Source organism: Papio anubis, chromosome 12 (genome assembly GCF_008728515.1).
Source record: "Papio anubis isolate 15944 chromosome 12, Panubis1.0, whole genome shotgun sequence".
Classification (NCBI taxonomy): Eukaryota; Metazoa; Chordata; class Mammalia; order Primates; family Cercopithecidae; genus Papio; species Papio anubis.
The window spans coordinates 103,189,550-103,215,604 of record NC_044987.1 but is presented as its reverse complement, the minus strand read 5'-3'; the positions used below and the strand labels follow the sequence as shown (position 1 = coordinate 103,215,604).

The 26,055-nt window shown below is 58.4% G+C and overlaps 1 protein-coding gene across 17 annotated transcripts in view; it reads left to right on the top strand.

Annotated features, from left to right (window-relative positions):
• DGKZ (diacylglycerol kinase zeta) overlaps positions 1-25,752 on the top strand; it is a 49,204-nt gene extending 23,452 nt beyond the window's left edge. For 3 of the 17 annotated variants that reach the window (XR_004177531.1, XR_004177534.1, XR_004177536.1), the window contains exons 2-30: positions 12,393-12,501; positions 12,753-12,848; positions 13,110-13,184; positions 14,613-14,669; positions 15,072-15,140; positions 16,590-16,661; positions 16,764-16,880; positions 16,981-17,052; positions 17,351-17,446; positions 17,702-17,784; positions 17,891-17,951; positions 18,045-18,158; positions 18,235-18,375; positions 19,370-19,448; positions 19,611-19,666; positions 19,815-19,877; positions 19,971-20,044; positions 20,141-20,252; positions 20,638-20,837; positions 21,056-21,156; positions 21,271-21,350; positions 21,533-21,602; positions 21,729-21,769; positions 22,278-22,417; positions 23,412-23,443; positions 23,661-23,704; positions 24,091-24,308; positions 24,400-24,765; positions 25,027-25,752. Coding sequence is in view for 8 of the 17 variants with exons in the window: in XM_031653468.1 (XP_031509328.1) it covers positions 11,202-12,091; positions 12,393-12,501; positions 12,753-12,848; positions 13,107-13,184; positions 14,613-14,669; positions 15,072-15,140; positions 16,590-16,661; positions 16,764-16,880; positions 16,981-17,052; positions 17,351-17,446; positions 17,702-17,784; positions 17,891-17,951; positions 18,045-18,158; positions 18,235-18,375; positions 19,370-19,448; positions 19,611-19,666; positions 19,815-19,877; positions 19,971-20,044; positions 20,141-20,252; positions 20,638-20,837; positions 21,056-21,156; positions 21,271-21,350; positions 21,533-21,602; positions 21,729-21,769; positions 22,278-22,417; positions 23,412-23,443; positions 23,661-23,704; positions 24,091-24,308; positions 24,400-24,433; positions 24,666-24,765; positions 25,027-25,052 (3,525 nt within the window). In the remaining 9 variants the exon portion in view is untranslated. Of the gene's footprint in view, positions 1-5,921; positions 6,891-7,842; positions 12,092-12,392; positions 12,502-12,752; positions 12,849-13,106; positions 13,185-14,612; positions 14,670-15,071; positions 15,141-16,589; positions 16,662-16,763; positions 16,881-16,980; positions 17,053-17,350; positions 17,447-17,701; positions 17,785-17,890; positions 17,952-18,044; positions 18,159-18,234; positions 18,376-19,369; positions 19,449-19,610; positions 19,667-19,814; positions 19,878-19,970; positions 20,045-20,140; positions 20,253-20,637; positions 20,838-21,055; positions 21,157-21,270; positions 21,351-21,532; positions 21,603-21,728; positions 21,770-22,277; positions 22,418-23,411; positions 23,444-23,660; positions 23,705-24,090; positions 24,309-24,399; positions 24,766-25,026 lie in introns of those variants that run through there. The other 14 variants (XR_004177530.1, XR_004177532.1, XR_004177535.1 and 11 more) reach the window with 10 other exon arrangements.
• The last annotated feature ends 303 nt before the right edge of the window (positions 25,753-26,055 follow it).

The window sequence follows — 26,055 nt, the reverse complement described above, 5'->3', positions numbered from 1 at the left end:
GGCAGGTTAAAAGGCCTAGCTTGAGGTCATGTAGCTGGTCAGAGGCAGATCCTCTGGGCCTTTGAAGCTAAACCCACTGTGAAGACCTTTGTCCCCTGTATGAGTAGTGTGGAAGCCTGGAGGAGCGGGCTGGGGCCCTGGGGGCTGATGGGGAAGGGAGCAACATGGTCAGAAAGCTGGGTGGGGGGAGTGTTAATTTTTTTTTTTCTTTTTTTGAGATGGAGTTTCGCTCTTGTTGCCCAGGCTGGAGTGCAATGGCACGATCTCGGCTCACTGCAACCTCCGCCTCCCAGGTTCAAGCGATTCTCCTGCCTCAGCCTCCCAAGTAGCTGGGATTACAGGCATGCGCCACCACGCCCAGCTAATTTTGTATTTTTAGTAGAGATAGGGTTTCTCCATGTTAGTCAGGCTGGTCTCGAGCTCCTCACCTCAGGTGATCCACCCGCCTCAGCCTCCCAAAGTGCTGGGATTACAGGCGTGAGTCACGGCGCCTGGCCAGGGTGTTAATATTGAATGAGGGGATGAGGGGGAAATGCTTCTCCTAACAGATGGAGAATGGGAGCCCTCTGCAGACACAGGAGAAGGCAAGGACAGGGGACGGTCACCATAGAAGAGTGGGGGCCCACGAGGGGTTTGTAACAAAGGGGCCCCTTTGGGAGACTAAGGGAGACATATCGGCATTCCCATCAGGGATCGGTTTCAGTGTTGCCTCTGAGACACCAGAGCTCAGCCCAGACCAGATTTGTCCACCCAGTGCAGCAGGAAGTTCTTGGGAGCTGGCCCGCCGCTGGGGTGCTGTGCCAGCCTGAAGCCCTGTGCTGTCAGCGGGATCCATGAGGCTGAGTCCGGACCATGCGCGGTTCCCTCCACTCACTCTTCAAACCACACCCGGCACTTCTACACTCTGGGGATGCCGTTAGAAGCAATGTGAGCCCCTGGGGCTCACAGCCTGGCTGGGGACGCAGACTTGCACATTAGTGCTGATCACCCAGGGTCTGAGAGGAGAACCATAAGGGAGAATTCACTGAGCAGAGAGGGGAGTGGTATTCCAGGTAGGGAGACCACTGGATGCCACATGGTGCCACGTGGAAAAGGGACCTGCGGTGTTTTGTTTGCCAGAAGCATCAAGGGTGGAGCCTGAGGGGTTGAGGGTATGTGCCGTGGAAAACACTACTGAGTTCAAACCCCAGCACTGCCACGTGTTAGCTGCACAACCTCAGGCAAGTGACTTAACCACTTTGTCTCTCAGTTTCCTCATCTGTAATATGAGGATATGGTGCATGGGGATAATACCGACTAAGGAGGATTCATAGCTTACTATTTGTAAAACACTTAGTGTCTGATGGAGTGAGTTATGTAAGTGTCAAATACAGCATTAAAAATATGAAAGAGCAGAGAGGAGGCTGAGAGGCCTGTTGCCTGCCAGCCCCAGGTCTCTGCGTTTTGCTCAGCTGACGGGAGAATCAGTAAAAGGCGATTGGGTGCGTTAGGATGAATTCTGGTGGCAGCGGGGGTCTGGCTTGGAGGGAGGCTCTGAAGGAATGAGCCGGTTTGCACAAACATCTCTTTGAGGCCTAGCAGCGGCTGAGTCAGGGACTCAGGATGTGAAGGAAGAGACTGGGGGTATTTCACCAAGGAGCTCAGGCCAGCCCAGGGTCCCGGCCCAGCCCCCAAGCCTCTGAGACAGCCCCTCCTCCCCCTTCCTTGCCCACCACCCTCCCCTTGTGACTTCATGTCACCAAACCTACTATCTAGTTTTCATGAGAAAGCCATGGGGGACACAGAGCAGGTGATAGCACCCAGCCCAGAAAGCGGCCTCTAGGTGTCACTCTTGGGGTCCTCTAGAGAGGAGAGGAAGGTCGCCACCCAAACCAAGGCTGTTGCCACCCCCTTGTACCCAACAAAGAGAAGTGGCCTGAGCCAGCTAGAGCCTGTGGTCAGCCCTTGCATGTGGTTACGCAAGGTAGAAGAAGCCCTTCTGTTCCCTTAAGGTGCTGGCCCGTCCCCCGTGGAATTCCCTGCTCTTTCCTCCTGCGCTGATCAGCAGTAAACGCTGGACTCACTGCCAGGCACCATGCCGGGCATGCCCAGATGTGCTAGACCTGGCCCCGGCCCCCCAGGAGCTCGCGGTCTGGTGGAGGAGCAGGCTTGTGGGCTGAAAGAAGCAGGCCTCCCAGGGCTCTAGTGGCAGGGGAGCCGAATGGGCAGTGCGGAGCTGTGAGTAGGAGGGGTGTGTCATTGGCTGTGAGCAGGCAGCTGTTTATCAGGTAGAGAGGGAGGCCAGAATCCGGGGCAGAAGGTGTGCCAGGTGCTGCAGCACAGCAGTAAGCCGGGCACAGCCAGATTGGGGCACAGAGAATAGGTTGGCTTGGTTAGAACCAAGGCTTTGTGTCACAGCACGGGAGGTTGTTAGTGCCACACCACAGGAGCCACGTCTGCCGGGGTGGAGGAGGCAGACTGTCTCTGATTCAGTGGTCTCAAAGTATGGTCTAGGGGGTGCCCTGACCCATTTCAGGGATTTGATAAAGTCAAAACTATTTTCAGACCTACCCTGGTTCCTGCCTTTTCTTTGCTGTGCTGATGACACAAAAGCAGTGGTGGGTGAAAGTGCTGGCCCCTCAGCGCACATCTAGGCAGGGGCGCCAACATCAGAGTCCTTACTGCATACGTACATTTCTTTAAAAGTAGTGAAGATCATTAATGTTATAAAGTCTAGACCCTTGCGTACCTATACCTTCTGATATTTTGCATGAAGGAATATGAAATATACATAAGGCACCTTTGCTGCAAACCAAACTGTGATGAGGAAAAGCTCTTACTCGGTGGAGTTGTAAGCTGTACTAAGTGCTTCTTTTTTTTTTTTTTTTTTTTTTTTGAGACGGAGTCTCGCTGTGTCTCCCAGAGTGCTTCTTTTAAGAACACCATTTGGGCCAGGCGCGGTGGCTCAAGCCTGTAATCCCAGTACTTTGGGAGGCCAAGACGGGCAGATCACGCGGTCAGGTGATCGAGACCATCCTGGCTAACACGGTGAAACCCCGTCTCTACTAAAAAATACAAAAAACTAGCCGGGCGAGGTGGCGGGTGCCTGTAGTCTCAGCTACTCGGGAGGCTGAGGCAGGAGAATGGCGTAAACCCGGGAGGCGGAGCTTGCAGTGAGCTGAGATCCGGCCACTGCACTCTAGCCTGGGCGACAGAGCGAGACTCCGTCTCAAAAAAAAAAAAAAAAAAATACCATTTGGGCCGGGCGCGGTGGCTCAAGCCTGTAATCCCAGCACTTTGGGAGGCCAAGGCAGGCGGATCACGAGGTCAGGAGATCGAGACCATCCTGGCTAACACGGTGAAACCCTGTCTCTACTTAAAAAAAATACAAAAAATTAGCCGGGCGTGGTGGTGGGCGCCTGTAGTCCCAGCTACTCGGGAGGCTGAGGCAGGAGGATGGAGTGAACCCAGGAGGCGGAACTTGCAGTGAGCCAAGATAGTGCCACTGCACTCCAGCCTGGGCAACAGAGCGAGACTCCGCCAAAAAAAAAAAAAACACCGTTTGTACTTGGACACCTGATAGACAAACTAGTCAGATATAGGTATTTGGCAGACATTTTCTCAAAAGTGAATGACATGAGTTTGTCACTTCCAAAACGGTATCACTATTTGTTGCCAGGCACGGGCCACCATGGCTCATATCTGTAATCCTATCACTTTGGGAGGCCGAGGCGGGAGGATCACTTGAGCCCAGGGGTTCAAGACCAGCTTGGGCAACACAGTGAGACCTCATCTCTATATTTGTTTTTTAAAAATAAATAAATTAATAAAATATTTGTTGCCAATGATAGAATTTGAGCTTTTGAGCAAAAATGAGAATTTTAGAAACCTTTTTATTCACTTCCTAGAGCCTGACAGCTTCCTTGGACTTAAAATTTTTCTGATGAGATCAGTAGTAAAGTTGGTGTGATTTTTGGTATTATATAATAACATTTGGGCCAGGGGTGGAGGCTCACACCTGTAATCCCAGCACTTTGGGAGGCTGAGGCAGGCAGATCACCTGAGGTCAGGAATTTGAGAGCAGCCTGGCCAACATGGTGAAACCCCGTCTCTACTAAAAATACAAAAATTAGTTGGATGTGATGGCACACACCTGTAATCCCAGCAGTTCGGGAGACTGAGGCAGGAGAATTGCTTGAACCTGGGAGGAGGTTGCAGTGAGCTGAGATCGCAACACTGCACTCCAGCCTGGGCGACAGAGCAAGACTCTGTCTCAAAAAAATAATAATGAAATAAAATAAGGCCAGGCGCGGTGGTTCACGCCTGTAATCCCAGCACTTTAGGAGGCCGAGGCGGGCAGATCACGAGGTCAGAAGTTCGAGGTCAGCCTGGACAACATGGTGAAACCCCGTTTATACTAAAAATAAAAATTAAAAAAATTAGCCGAGTGTGGTGGCCCATGCCTGTAATCCCAGCTACTCGGGAGGCTAAGACAGGAGAATCAATTGAGCCTGGGAGACTGAGGTTGCAGTGAGCTGAGATTGCGCCATTGCACTCCAGCCTGGGCAACAAGAGCCAGACTCCATCTCAAAAAATAAAAATAAAAATAAAAAATAAAATAAAATGTGTCACCATTTGGAAGATCTGCATAACTCAGTAAATCCGTAACATCAAATTTTGTAACATCAAGCACCAGTGACCAGTGCTTGATGTTACAAAATTCAAAATGCAAGGTAGTCCAGTGAAAAGTTCATTGACATGGTTTTTTATTTATTTATTTATTTATTTTGAGACAGAGTCTCACTCTGTGGCCCAGGCTGGAGTGCAATGGCGTGATCTCGGCTCACTGTAGCCACTGCCTCCCAGGTTCATACGATTCTCCTGCCTCAGCCTCCCAAGTTGCTGGGATTACAGGCACCTGCCACCATGCCCAGCTAATTTTTTTTTTTCTTTTTTTGTATTTTTAGTAGAGACGGGGTTTCGCCATGTTGGCCAGACTGGTCTCAAACTCCTGACCTCAGTCGATCTGCCTGCCTTGGCCTCCCAAAGTGCTGGGATTACAGGCATGAACCACTGTGCACTGCCTGATTCGGTTTTAGAGTCCACATTGCTACTAACCTTTGAGAAACTATCATTTGTCATATTTTGGTGTAGTAGCAAAGAAAATCTATAATTACCTGGAAAGGCTGTTAAAGATATTCCTTCTTTTTGTAACTACATGTCTGTGTGAGGCAGAATTTTCTTTATATACTTCAACCAAAACAACATGTCACAACAGATTGAATGCAGGGATAGACACGAGAATCCAGCTGCCTTCCATTAGGCCAGACATTAAAGAGATTTGCAAAAAATGTAAAATGATGCCACTCTTTTTGCTAACTTTTTTTTAGAAAATTATTTATAAAAGTGTTGTTTATATTAACATGTAATGGGCTTATTGTTTTTTAGCTAATAAATATCTTAAGCATTTCTCAGTTTTAATATCTGATACGATACATATTAATAGCTGTCACCCCCTAAAACAAAACTCTTTTGGGATCTTCACCAATTTTGAGAGTGGAAAGGGGTCTGGGAGCTTTCAAGTCGCTGAGCACATGGAGGTTCCTGGTGGATGGTGTGCCCAGGGAGGGTGTGGAAGCACCTTGCCCCTTCCCTCATTTAAAAAAAAAAAAAAAGGCCGAGTGCGGTGGCTCACGCCTGTAATTCCAGCACTTTGGGAGGCCAAGGCGGGCAGATCACGAAGTCAGGAATTCGAGACCTGTCTGGCCAACATGGTGAAACCCCATCTCTACTAAAAATACAAAAATTAGCTGGGCATGGTGGCAGGTGCCTGTAATCCCAGCTACTCAGGAAGCTGGGGCAGGAGAATCGTCTGAACCTGGGAGGCAGAGGTTGCAGTGAGCCGAGATCACGCCATTGCACTGCAGCCTGGGTGAGAGGGCAAGACTCCATCTCAAAGGGAAAAAAAAAAGAGTTTAAAGAGGTCTTCGGATCAGGCAGTTGGACAGCTGCCACTCCCCAGACCCTAGGGCGCCATGGCAGGACTGGGAGCTGGGAGGGTGGCATTCCGGTCAGGATACACATAACATGGACTGGTCTCTTCTGGGCATTCTTTAGCTTAGCAGAGCCAGAAGACGAGATGCTGGAGTCCCAGCTCAACCAATTCTGAGTCGTGGGCAGTCACAGGCTTCCACAAGCCTCGAGTGCCCCATCTATTCAGTGGGACAGTAATGCCGTCCGCACAGGGGAAAAACCCAGCCTCCCGTCTGTAATGCTGGTGAAAAAGTACTTTGTAAGTTGTGAAACACGCCACAGATACTTACTTTTGTGGTTGTTTTGTCTGGAGCCAGCGTGATTAGCTTCCCCAGACCTCAGAAAACCTGTCCAGTGGGCGTGAGAAGGCATTAGGTGGCTAAATAAGGGGCATTAGTGGGGGGCCCCCTCCCTAAAAGGGCCTGGCTTCCACTTCTCCCTCCCACTTCTCCCTCCTTAGACCTCGTTCCCGAGCTGGGGCGTGGGCTGGGCTGTACTGGGCGCCAGGTGGAAGGCAGGCCACTGGGCTGTCACCCAGCCTGACTCTGGGGACCTTGGGAAAAGGAGCTGGGAGGCATGCTCGTGCGCAGTGTGCCCGCCCGCCCACCCGCCGCCTGCTGCAGGGCCTGGAGCTGCCGCTGGGAGAGGAAGTGCGTTCGGTTACCAATCGGTTTATTTTCATAACGGCTGTCTCAGGCAGCGGGGAGGAGGGTGACAAGGGGGAGGGGGCAGAGGAGCAGCCACGGCCGCTCGCTCTCCAAACTAGGACTTGCTCAGCAGAGGCCGCCAGCCTGGAGCTGGAGCCAGAGCCCGGCATTGGGGACCCCAGCTCCCTCCTGCTTGCCCCGCTCCCGCCTGCGCCCTGCCTTCCAGATCAGGTCACAAGGGGCCCCCAGCCCCTCCTTGCCTTCTGCTTCCTCCCTCTGTATCTGGCTGGGTGGGTGTGGGGAGGGTTGGATCCGGGTGGACCCAGGCCCCACCATCCCTAGGCCAGGGGCCTGCCCTGCCCGGTTCCTGAGCTGATGGAAAAGGGTCCCACCAAGCTCTTGCTGAGCCAGGGCAGAGCCTGCCGAGTAAACACTCACTGGCCTGGTCGCCTTCTTACCGTCCAGCCTGGCCCACCTGCTCCCTGAGGTACATTCTGTTTGTTGTTTTTGACAGGATCCCTGTGGTGAGTCGCAGCCTGGGAAGGGAGGACCCTGCCTCCCAAGCCTCTAGGCTGACTGGGGAGGGGCCGGCCTCCCTTCCCGCTTCCCCACCTCCTTCCCTCCGACCCAGGGACTGTGGGAGCAGAGCCGAGGGGGTTCTGGGGAGGCAGCTGCAGGCCCTTGCTCTGGGGCTGCTGGAGGTGGGGTCGCCATGCACCATGCCCAGCCTTCACGGAGCGGAAGGCGGACGAGGCCCTGCCCAGGGTGTGGAGTGGGCGCTCTGGGTCAGTCCCATGGGGTATCCTGTGAGAGCAACTCAGGAGGCCAGGCCTGGTACCAGGTGCAGAGAGCGCATTCCTCACGACATGAGCAGATACCCATGTGGGACCTGCGGCCGGCTCTGTTCCTCATGCGGTGGGTGGTGGCCACCCTGGGCACTCCTGCTTCCCTTTCTGGGTTCCCGGCCTCACTGTGGGCAGACAAACCCCAGGAGGTAGCACAATCACATGCTCTGGTGTCTGTGGTGGGTGTAGGCCCTGCCAGGCCCATGCTGTCTGCCAGGTATCGCCAGGCACTCTCCCTCCGTCATCGCATCCAGACCTCCTTTATGCCAATCTTCTGAACCAGATGGTGTGAGCTCCATTTTGCAGATGAGAAAATTGAGGCTCAGAAAGGTTAGTAGATCAGCCTTAGGGTGGCAATGGCAGATTCAGGATGCCAGCGCCCTTGAAACTAGCATAAGGCGTGAGATGGCCTGGTCTCTGGAGGGTGGGTGTCCTGTCTGCTGTAGCAGTAGCCGATGAAGCTCTCCGGCCTGCCCGCCCCCATGGCAGCCACTGCAGGTCGGCTGCCCACAGCTGCAGCCACTGTCCAGCAAGGGTGCATGGCCAGACACCACTGGTCTTGCCTCCTGACTTCCTCTGTCCTTTCCCAGGCCCTGTCCTTGTCAGGCCCCAGAGCCGGAGGTTGATGGGGTCCCCTGAGTCCTTTCCCATCCTGTCCCCGTTGGTGTGACAGGCTCCCCACCCGGAGACCGAGGGACAGCCATTTTGCTGTGCTCTTGGTGTTGAAGCCCTCGGGGTGACCTTTGCACATACTATGTGGTGAGTTGGGGGTGACCAAGAGCACGAGGTGAGAAGACACTGTCACGCAGAGCTGTGCTATCGGAGAGGCTCAGGCCCAGGGCGGGTTCCAGCAAGGCCCAGGAGAAACCCCAGCCGAGATAGGAAGTGAGGAGTCAAGCTCTTGCTGACCAGGGACAGAGGTTTCTATGGAGACCAGAGGAACAGGAAGCACAGGCCTGCAGGGAGGGGCATGGGAGCACGGAGGCATGGGTGCCCAGCAGGACAGCCTGTGGCAAAATAGCTTAGCCACTCTGACAGTCTCCCCAGACAGGGAAACTGAGGCCCGTGAGGGGCCAACTTGCACACAGTCACATAGCACTACCGGCCCTGCCCACCCCACTCTGCTGAGAGGGACGGCACCATCGGCCACTGAGGAGACTCCTGGACAGATGTGGACCTGGGTTGCCTGGCAGTGTGTGGAGCCGGGCACCGCAGGACCACATGCCAGCTGCCCTTGTCTCTCGAGGGGGTCCTGGTCCCTGTTGTCAGCGCAGGTCGTGGGCCGCAAGCTGGGCCCAGCCCTCACCGCCGCCCACGGTTGCAGCGGCACCTCCCCCCACTGACTGTGGCCTTTTGTTTTCTGGGTGACACTAGCATCAGGCGGTGTGTCCGGGTGACTAATCTCCTCCAGGCTGGGCAGCTGTCACAGGGCGGCCTGACCAGGCGGGCGGGGAAAGCTGACACCCTGGGGAGGGCTGGCAGGCCAGTGCCCTGACGGCAGGGGGCAGTTGGGCCTTCAGGCTCCTCTTCCCCGACACAAAGTAGGTCCCAGGTCGGGAAGACCTGGGTTCAGGTCCCGACTCTGCCGCTGACTGGCCATGGGACCATGGCATGTTATTGGCCCTCTTGAAGCCTCAGTTTCTCCGTGTCTAGAATGGAGCTGTGGGTCCTGCCTACCTCGCAGGGCTGTGGTGAGGATCACATGAGATGATAAAGTACTTAGCCCAGGGCCTGTCACATAGCAGGCGTTCGTTATTATTCCCTACCTGGTTCCCTTTCCTACCCCATCCCAGCCTCATGTTCCAGGAGGAAGGACCCTGCAACCCACCCTATTTCTGGGGCGCAGGTTTTGCCATTAGGTAGACTTGGGCTCCAGCACTGGCTCCACACTGACTGGCCGGGGACCCTAGGCAGGCCACCTCTGCGTCAACTTCCTCATCAGGAACAGTGTGATGCAGTACCTGTTCATTGGGGTTACGGTTGATGAAATGATCTCAGTGTTTGCCAGGGGCTTAGCACAGTGCCTGACACATAGGGGCTCAGTAAATGTCAGCCGTGACACTGGTGATTTTGGGGGAGGCCCAGCACTCTCTGCCCATGCCTGCCGTCCTGCCCCTGCAGCTCCCTCCTGCCCAGGCGGTCTGCTCTGAATGGGGCACATTTGGGGTCATAAGAGCACTGCCCTGACCTCCCTGTCATCTGAGGCAGCTGCAGACTCCAATAGGCAGAGACCAAGAGCTGAGCCGTGCAGAACTCTGCTTCCCTAGGCACCTCCACCGTGTCCGTCTCTTCCCTCAACACCCCTGCACCTGGCCTGAAGCTGCTCAAGACCTGCAGGGCAGTAGCAAATCAGAGTGCGGTGAATGGAAGGAGAAGGTGCTAGACGTGGGCCTGGGCCTGACTCCTCCAGCCCATCATCTCTGCCTTCATCCTCCCTCCTGTCCGTGGTGCTTCCAGGGCATCACCCACCATGCCTAACTAATGCCAGCCTTCAGGGGACCACAGGGCTTCTGTCAGCCCCGGGCAGCACTGTCCCAGGGCTGTGACCTTGACCTCTGTGGCTGCCCGGGGCTAGGATGCATCCCCCACCAGTCTCTCCCCAGGACCAGGACAAGGACCAGGGCCCAGGAGATCGCCTGCTGTGGGGCACAGGTAGCCTCAGGTACCTGGCGGCATTGCCACCCTGATCCATGCCAAGCAGGCTGCCCTTCCCCTAATGTTAGGAGAGGTGAGGGCACAGGAGCTTGATGCTGGCTGTGAAGAAGGGTAGGCAGGGCGGAGGTGAGCTGGCAGAGGGAGCAGAGCATGAGTTCAGGATGGGTCCGGGGAGACCAGGTCCAGGTGGGAGCTAGGACGATGCCCATAGCTCCTGCCTCCCTGCAGCATTTGAAATTGTGAGTATCCGAGCATCCAGCATCAGGGCCTCAGAAGAACGTCCAGTCACAGGCTCCCTCAGCAGCAGAGTCAGAATGGTTTCCCAGCTTCACCCTGGGGTATCCATTCTTGTCCCTTCAGAAAGGTGAGACAGAGCAGGTGAGCACCAGAAAGTTCTTACCATCAGTGCCTCAGACGTACAGGCACGCACACACCCAGAATCCAGAAGGCTTTGCTTTTGGCCCAAGCCTATTGTCACGGTCCCCTGGGTAAAGGAAGACTGAGCAGCCCCTCCCCGGGGTGAGCCAGACAGCGACTCTGCAGTTCCCTGAGACCTAGTCTCCCCTGAGCTACACATTAGACCCTGTCCATTTCCAGGAGTCACCTTCAGCCTGACCCCAAGGCTGGGGGCCAAGAGACTCTGGGGGTCCTGTCAAGACTGAGTTCCTTTGCAGAGAGCCTCGTTTTGTTATAGCTTGGTTTGTGCCATGTCCCGGGGGAGACACCTAACCTGCTCCCCCATGTTGGTGGCAAAACAAAGACCCAGCGAGTAGGAAGCCCTGCCCTGGGCCCCACCGTCCATCCAGACAGACCGACTCCCCATTTTCTTTTTGTTTTCTTTTCCATCAGCTTCTGGTGGGGCAGGTGGAGGCCTTTAGGCCCAGGGGTCTGTGGATTCTGGTGCCTGGATGGGGGAAGAAGGGGTAGCCTGAAGCACCCACCTACCTACGACTCCAGGGCTCCCTAGGGCGCAACGGGGGAGAGTATCAGTGCCCCAACAGCTCTAAACTTGGGCTCCCCTGAGCACCCTTGGGACCCTCACATGGAGGTCAGAGGCTGCAGTGACCCTTCCCTCCCTCGGGGCTTGCTTCCCTCCTCATGGGGCAGAGGCTGTGAATGGGCTCCCAGACGCAGGGCAGACCATGGCCTGGTCCAGCTCCTGATGTCTCCGGTCTCTGTGCCCAACAGCCACCCGCCTGCCATGGAGACTTTCTTTAGGAGACATTTCCAGTGGAAGGTGCCAGGCCCTGGAGAGGGGCAGCGGCGGCCCAGCGGTGTGGGGCTGCCCACGGGCAAGGCCCGGCGTCGCTCCCCCGCTGGGCAGGCCTCCTCCTCACTGGCACAGCGGCGCCGCTCCAGCGCCCAGCTCCAGGGCTGCCTCCTGAGCTGCGGGGTGAGGGCCCGGGGTTCCAGCCGCCGGCGCTCCAGCACTGTGCCCCCTTCCTGCAACCCCCGCTTCATCGTGGATAAGGTGCCCACTCCACAGCCTACCACTGTGGGGGCCCAGCTTCTTGGCGCACCCCTGCTGTTGACCGGGCTTGTGGGCATGAATGAGGAGGAGAAGGGTGTCCAGGAGGATGTGGCAGCCGGGGCGTGGAGCGCCGTCCAGCCAGGCACCAAGACACCAGGGCCATCCCCACCCCAGGGCGCCAGGCCGCTGTCTTCCCTGCCCCGCTACCTGCGCCGAGCCTCCTCCCACCTGCTCCCTGCGGATGCCGTGTATGACCACGCTCTCTGGGGCCTGCACGGCTACTATCGGCGCCTCAGCCAGCGGCGGCCCTCAGGCCAGCACCCTGGCCCTGGGGGCCGAAGAGCCTCAGGCACCACCGCCAGCACCGTGCTGCCCACCCGTGTGCGCCCACTGTCCCGCAGGCGCCAGGTAGCCCTACGGCGCAAGGCGGCGGGACCCCAGGCCTGGAGCGCCCTGCTCGCGTAGGTATAGCTGTGGCCAGCAGGGCGAGTGGTGTGACCTCCTGTGGGTCTGGCCTGGGCAAGGGCCTTGAAGCTCTTCCCAAGTGTTCCCAGTTGGGAACACTCTGGGCAGTGCTCTGAAGCCAGCGTACCCCAAAAGGCCATGTCTCCTGCAGGGAGCCTCTTAGTCTCTGGGGCTGCTGGGAGGCTCCTCCGCCCTCCCTGTTGCCAAGTTCATGGAGAGGGCAGAGGCCCCAGGAGGTGGGAAGAAGTAGGGTCAGCAAGTGCTCAGCCCCCTCCTCAGCTGTCTTCTCCTCTGTAGGAAAGCCATCACCAAGTCGGGCCTCCAGCACCTGGCCCCGCCTCCGCCCACCCCTGGGGCCCCGTGCAGCGAGTCAGAGCGGCAGATCCGGAGCACAGTGGACTGGAGCGTGAGTGCCTGAACACCCCTGGGTCCCAGCCCCACTGGGCTCTTGGCCAAGGTGCAGTTGGAGGGTGGAGGCACTCCAGGCAGCTGGGAGAGCCAAGCCTGGAAGGGTTGGGACAGTGGGGCAGACGAAACAGAGCAGGGTTGATCAGGGCGCTGGAGCGGGTTTGTCTTGGGAGAGGGCGGGTGGGCAGGGGCTGATGGTAGGAGGGCTGGGCGGCCAGCATGCGCTGAGCAAGCCCATCCCATGGCTAGGAGTCAGCGACATATGGGGAGCACATCTGGTTCGAGACCAACGTGTCCGGGGACTTCTGCTACGTTGGGGAGCAGTACTGTGTAGCCAGGATGCTGGTGAGTGCTTGTTGGGGCATGCTGCCCCCTGCTGGTGGAGCCAACAGCCGCTGCCTTTTTTCCGGGAAGGTGGGATCAAGCCCGCTCCCTAGCACCCTTGCTGTGGGTCGCCCCAGGATGGTGAGGGGTGCAGGGGCTTTGTCTGGACGCCAGGACTGGGGCTTCCCAGTGCACACAGAGGGCAGCTGTGCTAAGGCAGGCAGCCTCCGAGATAGACTTACCTGGTGCCTCAGGGGCCCTCTCTTTCCTGTCCTGCAGCAGAAGTCAGTGTCTCGAAGAAAGTGCGCAGCCTGCAAGATTGTGGTGCACACGCCCTGCATCGAGCAGCTGGAGAAGGTGGGTGGGTAGCTCAGCTTTGCCCACCCCTGCCCTTTGGGTGCTGAGGCCCTTTCAGCACACACACACACCCACACATTATACAAACATGGCCTGCCAGGAGCGACCCAGCCCTCGGGGGTGAAGAGTCAAGGACCCTGGAGCCAAATAACTGCGTTCGAATCCTGGCTTCTCACTGATTAGCTGCTGTATCCCCACTGCCTGAAACAAACCTGGCACCTAGTGGGTTCGTTGAATATCACTCAATGGAATGAATTGACGAATGGTGGCCCTTGTACCATTTCCCATGTCCAAACTAGCGCTTAGAAGAGGCCATTGATTTGCTTCATTGAAGCTTCATAACTCAGCTGTGGCTGGGGGGATCCCCTACACCCCGCTTCTGTGGAGACCTTTCCCCAAGGGCCATTGTCCACTGTGCATTTGCATCTGGGGGCATGTCTGGGCACTGTGCTTCTAGAGGGAAGTGGAGGCAGCACTGGGCAGGGGGGTCAAGGCCAGGGGCAGAAGGGTTCGCGTGGAGGGACAGGGCTCCCCAGCCTGCAGAAACCCAGGCCAGCATACGAGAGAGACTGTAAGACTAGGAATGGCTTAGGCAGGCTCACACGGGCTGCTTTCCCCAGCCCCTGAATTGTAAAGTGAGACTTCCTTATACCTCTAATAAGGCTGAAGTAGGGACAGTTATGAGAAAGGAAATAGAAATGCAGCCCCAAGCACTGTACACTGATCATCTAAGGTGGAAATCGAGCTAGGGTTCCACAGATTAGCTAAAGGTCTCCAGGGGCCAGGCAGTGCAAGTCTGCATGCGAGAACCAGGCTGGCTGCATGTGCCCAGGTCGTGAGTGCCAGAGGGCAAGGAAGAAAAGGATGCGGCCGAGCGCGGTGGCTCACGCCCGTAATGCCAGCACTTTGGGAGGCCGAGGTAGGTGGATCACGCTGAGGTCAGGAGTTTGAGACCAGCCTGGCCAACATGGTGAAACCCCATCTCTACTAAAAATTAGAAAAAGTAGCCAGGCTTGGTGGCATACACCTGTAATCCCAGCTACTCGAGAGGTGTTGGTTGCAGTGAGCCAAGATTGCACCACTGCACTCCAGCCTGGGCGACAGAGTGAGACTGTCTCAAAAAAAAAAGAGAACGATGAGCAAACCACGGTCCCATGTTAGCTGGGGGGACAAACCCGAAGCTCCCAACCTCCCCCTCATCCTGGGTGCTGGGTGGAAGAAGGAAAGATCCCTCTGGCTAGTGAGGAGGAGGCAGAGAGGCAGGAGGGCTTCTCACAGGAGGTGTCTCATGTTTCAAGGACTCTCGGGATGATATGAGGGTATCCCCGCCTTTTGAGGATGACTCTGGGTTGTCCTGGAGGAAGTGACCATATACCTGACCCCGAAGGGAGGTTCTGACATTTTGGTGGTCACTGCTGTGTTTCACAGATAAATTTCCGCTGTAAGCCATCCTTCCGTGAATCAGGCTCAAGGAACGTGCGCGAGGTAAGTGTCCAGGGTAGGGTGCTCAGGGACAGGGCCACCCTAAGATTCTGGCATGGGCCTCTGTGCAGTGCCTCCGGAGTGCCACCAGAGGGCTTGGCTCCCTCTAGGCTGCTGCTCTCTGAGGTCTGAGTTCTGCCATGCGGAGGCCTAACTAGCGCTGCCTGCGGAGGGGGTGGGACAGCTTGTGCCTCTTGGTGCTTCCCAGCCTTCTCTGGCTCTCCTCTGACTCTGAGCCTCCCCTGGGCCATGAAGAGAGTCTTCAGCCCCTCCTCCACTCATGTGCAGGACTGCAGAGAGCTTCCTGCAGCCCCCACCTTCGATGTATTGAGCCATGTGGGCCGTCCTCAGGGCTGTGCCCCCGCCTACCCCTCACCTGGTGAAATTTCTCCACTTCTCCCCCAGCCAACCTTTGTACGGCACCACTGGGTACACAGACGACGCCAGGACGGCAAGTGTCGGCACTGTGGGAAGGTGAGAGGCCCTGCCCGAGGAAATCGCCACCTGCACCCGTGGGGCTGAGCTCAGGCTGTGTGGCCAATGTGGCCTGCCCATCACTGACTGCACCCTGGCGTGCAGAGTCCAGGGCTGACTCTCAGCCTGGCTGCAGTGCCTTCAGTCCCCAAACACCCTGGCCTGCTCTTGGTCTCTGGGCTTAGCAGGAGAGCAGGGAGGAAAGTTTTCTTCCAACGTGGCACGCCTGGCCTGCTTTGAAGCTGCAAGTGGCCCTTTGGAGAATCGTATAGACTTACTTATTCGGTGACTCCGTGGATACTTGTGTGCCAAGCACCAAGCTGGGCAGCGGTTTCCCACCCTCCTGAGGACAGTGTGGCTTGAAGCCAGGCTTTCCAGGCGACCGCCTAACACAGTCCACAGTTGTTTGGTTCACTTACTTGTTTGCTGCTTGCCCGCCTCCCTCAGTAAGTGCAGGCTCTCAAAGATGGAGAGGCTCACTTCACTGATTCTCAGCGCCTGGCCCACTACAGGCCTTTCATAACAGCCTGTGGGATGAACAGGGAATGAATGTGATAGGTACTCGGAAGCAGCAGTAAATTTCTTTAAGAGCACATGGGGGCCTGGTCAGGCCTCGGGGGTAGGAAGGAGGGAAAATCCGAGTGAGGCAGGAGTTAGCCTGCAGTATGCACACGGTGCTGTGCAGGTAACTTCAGGGAGTCAGGGGGCCCTGGCTAAGCAGCCCTGCTCTTCAGGCTTATTTTATATATACATAAAAATACATATATATATGTATTTATATAAATACATATATATGTATATATATAAATATATATATGTATATATAAATACATATATATGTGTATATATAAATACATATGTATGTGTATATATGAATACATATATATGTGTATATATAAATACATATATATATATGTATTTTTTTTATTTTAAAAAATGTGTTCAGACTGGGCATGGTGGCTCATGCCTGTAATCCCAGCACTTTGGGAGGCTGAGGCAGGAGGATCACCTGAGGTGATGGAGATTCAAGACCAGCCTCGCCAACGTGGTGAAACCCCATCTCTACTAAAAATACAAAAAATTAGCTGGGCATAGTGGTGGGCGCCTGTAATCCCAGCCACCCAGGAGGCTGGGACAAGCGAATCGCTTGAACCTGGAAGGTGGAGGTCGCAGTGAGCTGAGATCACGCCACTGCACTCCAGCCTGGGCAACGAGCGAAACTCCATCTTAAAAACAAAAAATGCGTTCAGAGCTGGGCATGGTGGCACATGCCTGTTGTTCCCAGTTACTTGGGAGGCTGAGGCAGATTGCTTAAGCCTGGGAGTTTGAGACCAGCCCGGAAACATAGCGAGGCCCTGTCTCTGGGTGGATAGAGGTTGGCAGCAGGAGAGGGACTGGGTCTGCTGCTCCAGGCCTGCCCTGGTGCCCATCCGTCCTGTCTACCCTCAGGGATTCCAGCAGAAGTTCACCTTCCACAGCAAGGAGATTGTGGCCATCAGCTGCTCATGGTGCAAGCAGGCAGTGAGTGGTGCCCCCGCCCTCAGGGCCACGCCCTGCACTGCTGGGTTTGGGTCCCCGAGTCCGAACACGGTCCCGCTGAGCCCTACCCCTCACTCTCCTCAGTACCACAGCAAGGTCTCCTGCTTCATGCTGCAGCAGATTGAGGAGCCGTGCTCCCTGGGGGTCCACGCGGCCGTGGTCATCCCGCCCACCTGGATCCTCCGTGCACGGAGGCCCCAGGTGAGTACTTCCTGTACCCTTGATGCCCCCCACGTACTTGGGGTCTGCCAGCCACCCCAGCCTGCCCACCTTGTAACCAACGCCCCTGCTTCCCTTGCAGAATACCCTGAAAGCAAGCAAGAAGAAGAAGAGGGCATCCTTCAAGAGGAAGTCCAGCAAGAAAGGGCCTGAGGTCAGTCCCAGGCTGGACTGAGGCTGCAGGGGAGCCGGAGAGGGGTCTGTGGCTCAGGGTACAGACCTTCCACCCCCGGCTAATGCTGCCAGCTGGCAGGGGTCCGTGTGGGCTCTGGGGCCTCTGAGGAGGGCAGGATTAGATGCCAGTTTCTGCTCTGTGGCCTGGTAAGATCTGGCCCAGAGGTGGTACATGAGGGTACACAAGGGGGGACAGAGTCACCCAGGGGGCCTGCTAAGGATGATGGTAGGGTGTCGTGGACAAGAAGGAGCTTACAGGCTCTCGCCTTGTCTCCCAGGAGGGCCGCTGGAGACCCTTCATCATCAGACCCACCCCCTCCCCGCTCATGAAGCCCCTGCTGGTGTTTGTGAACCCCAAGAGTGGGGGCAACCAGGTAAACGTGGCCTTGCCTCTCAGCTGAGGGCTCGGGCGGGGATTGGGGTCCAGCCTGTCTGCCAGCAGCTATTCCCAGAGCCCATTCTGGCTTCTGCCCCAATCCCTCTTTCCCAGGGATCCTGAGAAAATCCTGTCCTTTCTCCACCCCTCACCCCTTATTGGCCCTGGTTCCCACAGTCACACCCCTCTCCCTGTGCTTCTCCCACTTCGTCCCGCCACTGCCTGCCTGTCTCTCGGCTCCCGTCCCATCCAGGGTGCGAAGATCATCCAGTCCTTCCTCTGGTATCTCAATCCCCGACAAGTCTTCGACCTGAGCCAGGGAGGGCCCAGGGAGGCGTAAGTACTTGCCAAGGTTTTGTGGGGGACGTGGGGGGAAACTTGCCTCACTCCTGGGGTACAGCACACATCCCGTGACCCCACTGCCATCTTCCCATGAGCCTAGGCTGGAGATGTACCGCAAAGTGCACAACCTGCGGATCCTGGCGTGCGGGGGCGACGGCACGGTGAGCTCCCTGCATGGGCCAGCTGAGCACCAGGGCTGGGCCTGAAGCCGGGATCCCTGTGGGCCTGACCTGCCTCTGCTCTCCCTCCCCCAGGTGGGCTGGATCCTCTCCACCCTGGACCAGCTACGCCTGAAGCCGCCACCCCCTGTTGCCATCCTGCCCCTGGGTACTGGCAACGACTTGGCCCGAACCCTCAACTGGGGTGGGGTAAGCACCCATAGGAGGGGGGTGCAGCCGGGGCCTCTCCAGCCACAGAGGGCTCAGTCCCTGCCTCCTCCCCCAGGGCTACACAGATGAGCCTGTGTCCAAGATCCTCTCCCACGTGGAGGAGGGGAACGTGGTACAGCTGGACCGCTGGGACCTCCACGCTGAGCCCAACCCCGAGGCAGGGCCTGAGGACCGAGATGAAGGCGCCACCGACCGGGTAAGTTGGCCAGGGTGGGGCGGGGCAGGGAGGGCCACTGGGGACTGGGTCCCACTTTCCCACTTGCTGGTTCTGGGATCTTGGGCACGTCTCTTCATTTCTCCAGTTTCCACTTCTTCCTTGTACGATGGGAATAATAGTACTTGCCTCACAAAATGCTGTTGTTTTTGTTTTTTTTATTTTTGAGGCTGAGTCTTGCTCTGTCTCCCAGGCTAGAGTGCAGTGGTGCAGTCTCAGCTCACTGCAACCTCTGCCTCCCAGGTTCAAGCAATTCTCCTGTCTCAGCCTCCTGAGTAGCTGGGATTTACAGGCATGTGCCAACACACCTGGCTAATTTTTTTTTCTTTTTCTTTTTTTTTTTTTTTTTTGAGACAGAGTCTCACTGTCACTCAGGCTGGAGTGCAGTGGTGCAGTCTTGGCTCACTGCAACCTCCACCTCCCAGGCTCAAGCTATTCTCCTGCGTCAGCCTCCTGAGTAGCTGGGACTACAGGCACCTGCCACCACACCTGGCTAATTTTTGTATTTTTAGTAGAGATGGGGTCTCACCATGTTGGTCAGGCTGGTTTTGAACTCCTGACCTCAGGTGATCCATCTGCCTCGGCCTCCCAAAGTGCTGGGATTACAGGCGTGAGCCTCCACGCCTGGCCAGAAGATGCTGCTTTATTCCACAAACATGCACTGAGCGCGTGCTACCTGCCAGGCACTACTCTCAGCAGTGAGCAAAACCACGCTCCACTGTTGTGTTCCACATGGCATGTCAGGAAGAAGTGTTAGGGGAGCTGACAGGGAAGAGATGCTGCCAGGCATGCAGGGAAATCCCCCAGGAGCCACCAGGCAGAGTAGGGCTGCGCCTGACGGCAGGTGAAGGCAGACACTGCTGACCAGGGAAGGCCTGTGAACAGATGGGCTGAGCTGGCTCGGCCACACAAGGCCCCTGGAGCGGGGACATCTGTGAGGCCCAGCCCTCATTTTGGTCCCTTGACCTTTTTCCAGTTGCCCCTGGATGTCTTCAACAACTACTTCAGCCTGGGCTTTGATGCCCATGTCACCCTGGAGTTCCACGAGTCTCGAGGTTGGCAGTCTCCCGCTGAGGCCAGGGCAGGGTGGGCACAGGAGTGTCCCCAGGAGGGTCAGACCCTGCTCCTGCCAGTGAAGGCATCCATCCCAGCCCTCCCCCAACCACACCTGGGCAGGCTGGGGTGACTCACTGGCCCCCCTGCTTGTCTCCACCCAGAGGCCAACCCAGAGAAATTCAACAGTCGCTTTCGGAATAAGATGTTCTACGCTGGGGTGAGTGGGTCTGCACCCCCGCCTGTGCCCACCTCTTCTACCACCCGTGCCCCTGCCCACCTGTGTCCACCGGGCCCCAGGAGCCTTGCTGGGTGCTGGTAAGGAAAGATCTCTGTCAGCAGATGGTGATGCTCTCTGTCTCCCACAGACAGCCTTCTCCGACTTCCTGATGGGCAGCTCCAAGGACCTGGCCAAGCACATCCGAGTGGTGGTGAGTGGGGCCAGGCTGCCGCGGGTAGGCGGGCCAGAAGGGAGGGAGGCCATCTGGCACATGCACCTCAACACCCTCCCCGCCCGCCTCTAGTGTGATGGAACAGACTTGACTCCTAAGATCCAGGACCTGAAACCCCAGTGTGTTGTTTTCCTGAACATCCCCAGGTGAGGAGGGGCCTCCTGGGGTGGGGGGAGGGGGCCCTGCTGTCCTCTCCTGTAGTGACTGTGTTTTGAGGCCCGTGTCATCGCCCGCCCATGCAGGTACTGTGCAGGCACCATGCCCTGGGGCCACCCTGGGGAGCACCATGACTTTGAGCCCCAGCGGCATGACGACGGCTACCTCGAGGTCATTGGCTTCACCATGACGTCCTTGGTAAGTGGGCGCTGGCCCCACGGTGCCTGGGAGCACAGCCCAAAGGTGGAAGGGGTCATCCACACTCGCCTCCATGGGCCACGGCAGCCCAGTTCATCCTCACCTTCCTTCTTTGTCTCGTTCCTCTGGCTCGAGAGCGGCACCCACCCCCTCTCCTCGCTATGCCTCGGGATACCTTCACTCCCCACTCTGACTGAGGAGTCACCTTCATTGCCTCTGCCCCCTCCCCTCCCCACCTAGGGCCTCGCCCTCCCCTCTGCCCTCTGACCAGGGGTCACTCTCACCTTTGTTCTCTGGCTAGAGCTTCTGCTTCGGAAGGAGCAGAGCCTGGGGCCCGCCACCCCCAGCCCTGGTGCCATCTGACCCGAGCTTCCTGTGTCCACAGGCCGCGCTGCAGGTGGGCGGGCATGGCGAGCGGCTGACACAGTGCCGTGAGGTGGTGCTCACCACGTCCAAGGCCATCCCGGTGCAGGTGGACGGCGAGCCCTGCAAGCTTGCAGCCTCACGCATCCGCATCGCCCTGCGCAACCAGGCCACCATGGTGCAGAAAGCCAAGCGGCGGAGCGCCGCCCCCCTGCACAGCGAGTACGTGCCACCCCGCCACGTGCCCTGGGCGCCGAGGCCAGAGCCTGCCCTCTCTGGGCCTTGGTTTCCCCATCTGTAAAAGGGGCTGACTGTCCCTCTGCCCCAGGGGTGTTGGAGTGGGGCGGGACCTTCTCTCGGCACGTGGTTTGGTGCCAGGCCGAGGGTGGCATCCAGGCAGGGCCCTTGCTGAGCCCCCGCTTACCGGCCCTGCCCGACAGCCAGCAGCCGGTGCCCGAGCAGCTGCGCATCCAGGTGAGTCGCGTCAGCATGCACGACTACGAGGCCTTGCACTACGACAAGGAGCAGCTCAAGGAGGCCTGTGAGTGCAGTGGGGTGGTCTGGCAGGGTGGCCAGGAGGGGATGAGGCAGTCGGGGCCCCCTTGGGCAGGGCTGTGGGATGCAGCCAGCTGCTGACAGGTGCTCTGTCCTCCAGCCGTGCCGCTGGGCACTGTGGTGGTCCCAGGAGACAGTGACCTAGAGCTCTGCCGCGCCCACATCGAGAGACTGCAGCAGGTAAGGGGTGGGGGCTTCCCCAGGTGCCCACCAAGAGGGTGGCGAGAAGCGAGGACATGCCCCTTCCTCCCGCAGCGAGCTCGCCCTGCAGAGCCTCCTCTGTGCTGGTGACCCTACTCCAAGTTCCCTTCCCCTCCCTGGCCCCCACTCTGTCCCAGCCTGGACTTTGCTTCTCTCCACAGGAGCCCGATGGTGCTGGAGCCAAGTCCCCGACATGCCAGAAACTGTCCCCCAAGTGGTGCTTCCTGGACGGTGAGTCTACTCCCAGAGTGCCAGGCTGTTTCCTGTCCCCTCCCTAGGGGAACCCAGGTGGGGGCAGCAGAGGACCTAGGCCTGGACATGGCACTCCCTGATCCTCGGCTGCCCTCTCTCCCACAGCCACCACTGCCAGCCGCTTCTACAGGATCGACCGAGCCCAGGTGAGTGATTGCAGGCCTGCTTCAGCCACAGCTGGTTCCAGGCCCCAGGGTCGCCTCTCCTGGGGTGCCTTCCCTGTTAGCTCCCCTGATGGGCTCACCTCTGTCCTCATGCCTCTGAGGGCCTTCACACTTGTGTGTGCACAGACTGGGTTGCGGCCCTGCCCTCCACACTGGAGAGTACAGCGTGGTGCCAGCTGGAAAGGCAGCCGGGTACCTAGCAAAGGCTTGCTGGGTGGGCAGGAGGGCCTGGAAGCCCAGAGCCATCTAGGGAGACATAGAAGCAAAGGCACTCTGGCCAGGTGCCAGCTCATCTGGTAAAGGCTGGGCAGTCGGAGGAGGTGTCAGGAATGGGAAGGAGTGGGAGAGGGACAGGCAGGGCCCCTTGCCTGGCCACCTCCTTTCGGTGTTTGTGCTCACAGCAGAGGCTTCTCCAGGTCTGCCAGCCTTGCTGCCCCTCGGCCCCCTCCGTCAGGTGCCCTGATCTCCTGCCCTGACCTCCCCCCCACAGGAGCACCTCAACTATGTGACTGAGATCGCACAGGATGAGATTTATATCCTGGACCCTGAGCTGCTGGGGGCATCGGCCCGGCCTGACCTCCCGACCCCCACTTCCCCTCTCCCCACCTCACCCTGCTCACCCACGCCCCGGTGAGTGCTGGTGTCCTGTTCCTCCATCCCCCGGCTTTCAGTCCCATATGTAAGCCGATGACTCCGGAATCCCTGTTTCCAGCCCCTCCACCAGTTGACTAAATGGTGTCAACCTGCACCTGGCCAAAGCTCCCCTGACACCTTCAGCCCTGCAGTTCCCTGGGGAAGCAGCCTGACATCCACCTGGGCTCGCTCCCTGACTTCTACCTCCCCTGGACCTCATCCTTCAGCCAGTCCTGGCGGCCCCTGCCCCACCACCCGAGCACTCCCCCCATCCCCACTGCCGCCAGCCTGTCTGGCACCAGGGCTGCCATGCCACACCCTGGCCCCCAGCTTTTATATCCCTGCAGCCATTCGTGCCCTCCCACCCCCGTCTCCACACCACGGCCAACTAAAAATGCAGAGCATACCAGGCCATTCCCCTACCTAGAAGCTTCTTTCTCAGCATCCCTTTGAACTCAGGTTCTCCCCAGGCCCCCGCTCATTGAACTGGGCTCCCAGCCCCCTCCCTGCGTTCACCTCCACGGTCCTGCCCCACTCTCTTCTCCTGGTTCTTTGAGGCCTCAGGCTTTTGCCACCACTGGACTTCTGTCATCACTGCCTCCAACTCTTCCCCTGTCTTTCCAGAGCTCCCCCACCCCCATCCCACTCGAGTCTCAGCTTGGCAGTTTCCTCCTTGGAGAGGTCACTCCTAGGACCCCTTCTGCAGGGGTGCCACACCACCTGTTCTGAATTCTTCAGAGCACCCTTGCTCTCAGAACTCCTTATTTATTTGACTTGTTTGCATCCCTGAACTAGAATGTAAGCTCCATGAGGGCAAGGGCTTCCTCTGCCTCGTTTCCCTGCTGTATCCCCAGTACCCGGAATAGTGCTTGGTGTGTAGCAGGCACTCAATAAACTGTGGAAAGGATGAAGACGCCCCCAGTTGGGGCTGGGGAGGGCGAGCAGCTGGCCTGTGCCGTAGCTGGTCACAGCACATCGTGCTCTGTTGCAGGTCATTGCAAGGGGATGCCGCACCCCCTGAAGGTGAGGCCTCTCCCTCTGGGGCCCCTCCTTTCTGCCTGGCTGGGGGCAGGAGACTCAGTGGGGTGGGGATAGGGCCCAGATACAGCCTTACACAAACACAGCCTTCGAGCTTCACGCACCAACCCAGCCCTGGGCGCACATGCCCGGCAGACACAGTCCTGTCCACTGAAACACCAACAACCCCGACTGCAGAGTAACGGGCAGGTGTTCCGTGCAGGTGAAGAGCTGATTGAGGCTGCCAAGAGGAACGACTTCTGTAAGGTACTAGCTCCAGGCTCCAGTTCCTTCCCCCAGCAGCTCCCTCAGGTCCTGGGGAGCAAGGCCTCTGGGTTGAGCCAAGAGCTGACCTGCTCAGGTGCTGTCATCTGTCATCCTCGCCCTCTGTGGGATCTCCAGTGATCGTCCCATTCCACCTTACCCTATCTCTGTCTAGGCCACAATAGATGGCTCCTAGTAGGGGCTTCCTAGCTCAGTCCACCAGTCCCTGGTGCTTAGAAAGGAGCAGGTCAGAGGAAGCACTGCTCCAGGGCCTGGTCACCAATGCTGCCAGGGAGCCCACAGGCTGTGGGGTGAGAGGCCCCTCTGGTGCTCCAGAGAGACCCACAGAGGCAACTCGGGAGTAAGATGTATGAGCGCACTCATTTCAGGCCTGTGCTGGTGTACCCGGCTGTGGGCCAGCGTGTCAGCTGGGGGAAGGAGGGGTGGCCCCAGGAGGCCCTGCCCTGCCATGCCTCCTGCCCTCAGCTCCAGGAGCTGCACCGAGCTGGGGGCGACCTCATGCACCGAGACGAGCGGAGCCGCACGCTCCTGCACCATGCGGTCAGCACTGGCAGCAAGGATGTGGTCCGCTACCTGCTGGACCACGGTGAGCCGGGCGATGGAGCCCAGGGCCTGGGGCCAAGGTGGGAGGAGGAGGGGCTGTCAGGCCTCTCTGACCACCCTCTCCCCTTCTCCAGCCCCCCCCGAGATCCTCGATGCCGTGGAGGAAAAGTGAGTATCTGGGCAGTGCAGGACCCTGGTCATCCCAGAAACCGCCCTTTTCCCCACCCCTCCCATTTTGTCAAGTCAGAGCCCGTAAACTTTCTGGCCACATCTGTCATCCCCCGGGCCACCCCTGTTGCCCCAGAGCCCCGAACTTCGTGCCTTTTCTGATGGCCCTTGGGAGACAGATGGGTGGATCAGGGGCTGGGATGGGGTACACAGCCAGCCCCTGCTCCCCCAGCGGGGAGACCTGTTTGCACCAGGCAGCGGCCCTGGGCCAGCGCACCATCTGCCACTACATCGTGGAGGCCGGGGCCTCGCTCATGAAGACAGACCAGCAGGTGAGCAGACGGCGGGCAGGAAGCCCATGCAGGCACCAACCAAACCCTTCCCAAGGTCCTAGAGGAGAGCTGGGGCTGGGGGCTGTCCCTGGGAAGACGCAGTCCAGACCCTGAGAAACCTGAGCCAGCAGGGGAGGAGCTGGTAGGCAGAGAGGCCTCCCTCCCGACCAGGCCACAGGGAGGTAGAGCCCCTGCTTCTCAGCCTGCTAGGGGGTAGGCCTGCGTCTGGCCCCTGCTGATCGCAGCTCCCCGCTCCTCCAGGGAGACACTCCCCGGCAGCGGGCTGAGAAGGCTCAGGACACCGAGCTGGCCGCCTACCTGGAGAACCGGCAGCACTACCAGATGATCCAGCGGGAGGACCAGGAGACGGCTGTGTAGCGGGCTGCCCACGGGCAGTAGGAGGGACAATGCGGCCAGGGGACGAGCGCCCTCCTTGCCCACCTCACTGCCACATTCCAGTGGGACGGCCACGGGGGGACCCAGGCCCCAGGGAAAGAACCCCGTGCCGCGCCCTAAGGAGTCGCCCAAACCGAGGGCTGGATTCAGGAGCTGGGGGCCTCACCTGTCCCCCTGAGGCCCCCAACGGACCCGGAGGCTCACAGGGGAACAGGACACGGCTGGGTTGGACATGCCTTTGGGGGGGGGATTCTGGGTCAGGGCGCTCCCTGGCCGCAGCAGATGCCCTCCGAGGAGTGGAGGGGCTGGAGAGAGAGGGAGGCCTTCGGAAAGAGGCTTCCTGGGCCCCCTGGTCTTCGGCGGGGCCCCCAGTCCCCGCTCTTGCCCCACCCCACCTCCCCCGGGCTTCCTCCCGGACACCCAGCGCCTGCTGCACTTGCCCGCCCTGCCCTGCTTGGCACCCGCTCCGGCGACCCTCCCCGCTCCCCCGTCATTTCATCGCGGACTGTGCGGCCTGGGGGTGGGGGGCGGGACTCTCACGGTGACATGTTTACAGCTGGGTGTGACTCAGTAAAGTGGATTTTTTTCTTTTCTGCTTTTCTTCTTTTGCGGAGGAGGTCTAACAAAAAGCGGGGGCTGCGGGGTTGTCCTCGGGGTGGGGAACTGGATGCTGTCGACAGCACCTTCTCGGGTCCCCGGCTCCAGTTTGGGGGTGGGTCCCAGGGCCTGCCCGGTTCCTGACCTCTGCCCGACGGCCGAGCTCGTCCGGGCCAGGGGCGGGGCCGATCCCTCCGGCTTCCCGCTTCCCGCGGGGAACAACAATGAAAGTGAGAGGGGTGGGGCGGGGGCGAGCCCGGGCTCTGTGGCCCGTTTGCCCTGTGGCCTTGAGCAAGC